Source organism: Camarhynchus parvulus, chromosome 1A (assembly GCF_901933205.1).
Source record: "Camarhynchus parvulus chromosome 1A, STF_HiC, whole genome shotgun sequence".
NCBI classification, from domain to species: Eukaryota; Metazoa; Chordata; class Aves; order Passeriformes; family Thraupidae; genus Camarhynchus; species Camarhynchus parvulus.
Window position 1 is genome coordinate 46,767,773 of NC_044586.1, and position 6,039 is coordinate 46,773,811.

General features: G+C 47.5%; 1 protein-coding gene across 1 annotated transcript in view; it reads right to left on the minus strand.

Moving 5' to 3' along the window:
* The window catches only part of CTTNBP2 (cortactin binding protein 2), a 76,580-nt gene extending 71,426 nt beyond the window's left edge, over positions 1-5,154 (minus strand). Inside the window, 1 exon segment of the mRNA XM_030959299.1 lies at positions 4,951-5,154. Within this exon segment, the coding sequence (XP_030815159.1) occupies positions 4,951-5,019 (69 nt within the window). The 5' untranslated portion in view covers positions 5,020-5,154.
* Between the last annotated feature and the right edge of the window lie 885 nt (positions 5,155-6,039).

Here is a 6,039-nt window from a genome sequence, read left to right on the forward strand (position 1 = left end):
ATGAGGGTACTGTATATGCATTTAATTATAACATCCATTAGCTCAATGATTTTTATTGGATTGTTCACCACAAGAAGTTACCCACTTATTCTGCCCTCCTCAAGCACACCTCCCCAGATTTCTGGGTTTATCATAAGGTTTTCTTTAAGTGGTGTGGGGGAGGTTTTGGTTAGCTATTGTGGGCTTTCTTGGCTTCAGCCAACAGCAAAACTTTTAACAGTTTCAACATTAACCACAAATATACCTCAAAGCTTGGAAATTTGTTTTGGAAACAACAAAAAAAACGCAACCAACCAGCCCCCAACCCCTACAAAATGACTAAGACACTGACCTTTATACATACCCAGATATTGTCACAGCTGTTAAAACATTTCTGCAATCTATTAAAAGCCACAAAGATACGTTACCATTTTTTAATTCAGTGCAAGTTAGGTTCAGTGCAAGTTAGGCTTCTATAAAGATTGAGGCCCAAAAATCTTCTACAATCATGTTTAAATTCTTAGATTTAATGGGCAATTTCTGTTCAGCAAGTTGCTTCCAAATAAGTCACTTGTAAGGCAACTAGTAAATGGTTAAATACAGATATGGGTACACACTGTTGAAGCTATCTCTGTTTTCCATAATTTTACACCTTACTTTGTGCTATGAGAGAACCAAAACACAATGCCCAAGAAAGCTTTAACTCGTATATCACTTGTACATACCAGTACATCTCCCCTAAGCCTCCTTGACAGCTTCTGGTTTATATGTTCAAGGATTATACAGGTGTTTTAAATCAATTGTTCCTTTTCTTGGGTTAGAGTAGGGGCACAACCAGACTGCAAACTGCTGTCTTCCTGAGATCTTTTCTTCCTGTTTCTCCCAGTTTCCAACTCTATTCCCATCCCAGTATATCCTCTCTGAGGCCAAAACAATGCTCACACAAATGAAGTCAAAGCAGTTGGGAAAACAACAGAACTTACTGCATCCATCAGCTTTACACCTCCATGTCACTTTCACATATCTGGCTCAGAATTTTCACCTCTGCACTTCATCTCTAATGACAGTGTGACAATCCACACTTGGAAGAGAAAGGAACATTGACAAAGTGGACTGTATTCAGTGGCTTTCTTTTCTCATCCCCAAAGATCTTCACAACACAGGAAGAGAAGATGTGATGCAGGTTGTGGAGTAGAAGGCATAGAAAAGGCAGTGCTGTAGTTTGGAAAAGGGGGAGGAGAGGAAGAAAGGAGGTTTGAAGCGTCACTGCAAGATGGATCGAGACCAATCCCTCACCACAGAGAAGCAGGAGAACTAGAACAGACAGAATTGTGCTGTCTCTGCATGTCACCTACATGCTGAAACACAGTGGCATCAAACATCTGACTAGAAAATAACTCCTCTGAATGATAATGCAACACTGAAAACTTGTATTCAGATGAAAACAGGGTTGCTAATGGTCCTTCTGTAAGTGACCATTTTCTAGGATGTAATCTCTTGTAAGAGATACAGTCTTTGCTTTTCAAGGTTATGGTCTCATTTTCTACTACTCGCAGTAGTTTTCAGATAAGAATCTTTCCAACGAATCTAAATCAGCCTATATAATTGATATGATCAAGCCATAATTTAGCATTTCACTATATTGACCAGAATGGCAGTTCTACTACTAATATTCTTACAGATCAATAAATAGTGAATACACCAAGCTAGGCATAAAATACCCCACAATGTCACCACAAAGAACATGGAATTTCTCTCAGTTTATATTTTTTTTAGTATTGATAGTTTTTAATGTAGTGTAACTTTTTTGTACTGTAACATGACCCACAGCAACCCAAGTGATCCTCTGGGGTATGCACACATTCTCAGTGCAATTTTGTAGCAACATCCTTACTCACTCTAGCGGAGTCAAGATTCCACTCAATCAATATCCACTATATGTACAGCTTTACAGACAGCTGAAGGTACTGTCTTTGAGGGGAAAATAACATTTATGCTTTTGATCATTGGTCAAGCAAAACCAAACCCAAAGATTTTACTGAATAATTTCAACAGACTTCATGTTTGATATAACAGGCTTTTCATAGGCTTTGTTAAATCTACACTGAAGCTAAAGTGTGTGACAAGCCAACCTTCTCTGCACAGCAGGCTGATGTTCAATGTTTCAACAAAAAGACTGTCAAATTGGATTATTTCTTGCTATTATATAATCATTATTGGTAGACATTAGGCAGATGGAAGTCATTCAAAGATGTTTTAAAACACACACATATGTTTTCTCTCAATTCTAGTCCAAGCTGCATCAACACAATTTCAGTGACTTCAGTGCAATCATGCTGAGCAGGTATGAAAAAGAACCAGAACCACTCCCCTGCCATTTTTGCCTGTCATCCTTACCACCATAAAAATACCAGTATTTTGTGGGAAAGAAGTGATGGGCTCACCAAAGAAAACTCAGAATAACAAGATTATCAGCTTTGCTCCTAAATGTAACACACTATAGAACAGTCTAGGCTTTTCCAGTCAAATTCCCTGGTGAATGTAAAGCACTTCCCTTCCTTTTCTACAGTGCTTCTAAAAAGAGCAGAAAAACTCTTTTATTTTCCAGTGATGCTATTGATACAAGACACAAGAACAGTATTTAGTATCAAGAAACCCTGTTGTACTGTCCTTCTGCTGACAGCATTAAACTTACACATTAACACATTACTAATACAAATACTGTTTCTTCAGAAAAAGCTCAGGAAAGCTCACAGCTTTTTACTGCACCATTTGTGCAATCAGAATTCTGAGAACTAGAAGAAAAAATATTATAAAACAGAACAAAACTAAAACCCAAAAAACCCCCTAACCTAAAACTGTACTTAAAACAATATTTTGTGGTATGTTGAAGTTTACTGTGACTTATAAAATAGTCATCTGAATGATTACGGTCATCCAAAAAGTAAGCCAGATGATCCAATTCATAATTCTGTATCTCTAGTTTAAAGACAGAAAATAAAAGCTATTCATACTAACCCTTCAAAATAAATATTTAGGTGTTATAAATGTATTGTTTTTTTAAAAAGTCATTGCAGAGGTTTTCTTTTTATTTTCCAAGAGAAAATTAATCAACAATAAAATGTTTATACTGGTAAGGAAAAAACATAAAACGAAAATTAAATAACTGAAGGTAAGTTAAAAAGGAAAGCAGTAATTTAAAAATATTTTGTTATTGCTCAAGTATAGCTATTGTTTTTGTTAGGGAGAAACACACAGTTTACATCCTAGCATCTCTTCACTTTTAAAAACATATTTTAAAATGAGTGTGCAGTGGAGAACTAGCCCTCCTTTCACAATGAGAACACCAAATTGCATGAGTGGCTTATACTCCATTGCCTAACAGTGCAATATTGAAGTGCTACTTGATTACAGGCTACTTGTTTGATATTTTAAAACTGAAAATTAAGGCAGTATTAATATGAATATACTAAAGAATTTAGTATAAATAATTTTGATGAAAACCTGGGCTTTAAAGTATTTAAGCTTGTTTTTAGTAATTCTTACCTTAATATTCGTATTATTGTTATATCGTTGTTTAATAGAGAGTGATGTTATAAATATGCACTGTGCAACATTAGCTTTTTTAAAGGAAAACTGAATTTCCACAACACTGCAGATTTTAAGACACACAAGGACAATTATGTACACCAGTTGGAACAAGGTTTCAGATAAGAACTACTGCCTGTTTGGAAGTTATCAAGATAATAACAAATAAAATGCTAGCAATAACCTAAATTTCAGAGAAACTAGTGCCCCTAGCTTCGGGAGTAATCGCCTTCAGGAACGAACTCAATCAGAATGGGCACCACCGCGGCTTTCATGCCCTCAACTTCGCATGTGGCTACGAGACCGAGCAGCTCCAGCCTGACCCGGGACCTGCGGCTGTCGGCCAGGCGAGTACCGAGGGCTGGTTCGCCCGGCGAGTCCCCAGACATGCTGGACCACGGCAGGTCTGGGCTGCAGCGGGAGAGGGAGAGCCGCCGGGCTGCCAGAGATCTGCCAGAGCACGGGCGAGGAGCCGCGGCCCAGCAGAGGCGCAGACCGCCCGAGAAGACGAGCCTTGCAGCCTTGCCTGGGGGCGTGTGGAACAGGAGAGAGAAGCCCAGGGCCGGCCCAGGGGAGCGCAGCCTCCCCCCGACACCGCTTTACCCATCGTCTGGCACCGCACCGCATCCCTCCGTCTCCCTGCCAGCCGCCTCTCCCACCCGCAGAGAGGACACGCCAGCAGGGAGGGCGTTCTGCTCGGCTTCTGAGGATATTTGAAGCGGGGAGCCAGATCCTGCCCCTGGGGCGCGGGCCCTGGGAGCCGAGAGGTCTCCACACACCCGGCGCTCGGGACGAGCACTCGGGCCGGGGGAAAAGGACGGTGCCTCTGCGCCGAAAACGCCTCACGAGAGGCAGACGAAAGCCAAGCGCCTTGCGGGCCCGGCAAAGGGTTAAAGAACAACCTTTCCCCCCGCCCCGGTCTGACAGGTCCCGCCGCCCCAGCCGCTGTCAGCACCCCAGCCCTCCCTGAGAGCCGGGGCGCAGCCCCCTCGCCGTGCGAAGCAGCGGGAAAAGGGCGGTGGGCGCTGGAGAGGCGAGACGGGGAGCGGAGCCCCCTCCATGCCCCTCACGGGCGCCGCACGCCGTTCCCCGCGCCGGAGCAGCGGAAGGAACAATGGGGGAGAGAACCCACCGCCCCCGCCGAGGGAAGAGGGAGAGCCGCAGGGAGGCAGACCCCGCGCCTCACTCTGTTCTTGCCCGGGGCGGGACGGGGCTCGGCGGCGCCGGGTCCCACAGCGAACCCCGTCCCGCCCCGGGGGACAAGGAGGGCGGAGGGACGGAGCGGCGGAGGCAGGTCTCCGGGGTCGGCTTCGTCCCAGCGCTATGGGGAAACCCTCCTCGCCGCGGCTGGATCGCACCCCCCTCTCCCGCCAGGACGATTACCGCTGCCGTGGCCGCCGAGTCCTCCCGCCCGCCAGAGCCGGGCTCGCCGCTCGCTCCCTCCGTCGCCATCTTCCCGCTGTATCGGCTCCGGCGCGGAGCGCGGTGCGGAGCCGAGTGGCGGAGCCGCCGCCGCCAGGCGCTTAACCCGCTCCCCGCCGGCAGCGATCCCGCCGGCAGCGATCCCGCCGGCAGCGAGGGCGCTTAACCCCTGCGGCGCCGCGCAGGCGGGGCTGCCGAGCCGAGCCGAGCCGCCCCCTGCGCCGGCAGAGGCGAGCGAGCCCCGCCGCCGGGCGCTCGGGCTTCCCCACCCACCCGCTCCCTGTGCTCCATGCGGCGGCCCGGAGACAGGCGGAGGGGCAGCGGGACCTCGCCGCGGGCGGCCGGCGCGCAATGGTGGCGGAGGGGAGTGTCCCCGCTACCGCACTACCCGGGCCCCACGCACGCATCGCTCTCCTCCCTATCCACCCCCGTGGTTTAGCAGCAGGAGAAGGAAAGGAAAGGTTGTGGATGGGACGAAAAAATAGGGAGCTGCAGTGGGTTGGCTTACCTGATCCGTGAGACCTTTAAACCAACTAAAGTCTTTGAGGGAAGGGCAGCTATGTCTCTTCCTTGCTGGGGGTGCTGACTGGAGGAGTCACCTCTCTGTCCCCCTCCCCTGTGGAGAGGTTTGGGGGAACATTCTGCTGCCAGCCATTGCTTGACTGCCTTGTTTTCAAGGCATGTTTTCAGACCTTGTGTGAGGGTAGACACTCAGCTAGGCCCAGTGTTTTGGCACCTCTTGGACACAGTACTGGAGCCCATCCTGACCTGGGTCTGCCCTTTGCCATTCCAGGTGGGTACTGAAGGCAAATCCTGTTCAGGATTCCTTCCGGAGGAAGGTTTTGGCAGCTGAGCTGAACCCACTACTACAAAGGCTCAGTGTTCCCCACCCAGGAGCATCCTGCACTGCCCCTCTCCAGGGCATGTTCCTCACGGTCTTGCTGTACTGCTTTGCCCCGGCAATGGGGACCTACACCAAAACAAATCTAAATCTACTGCCCTGTGGAACCAACTTATCTATTATAAGCTGACTTTGCAACACTGTTTACT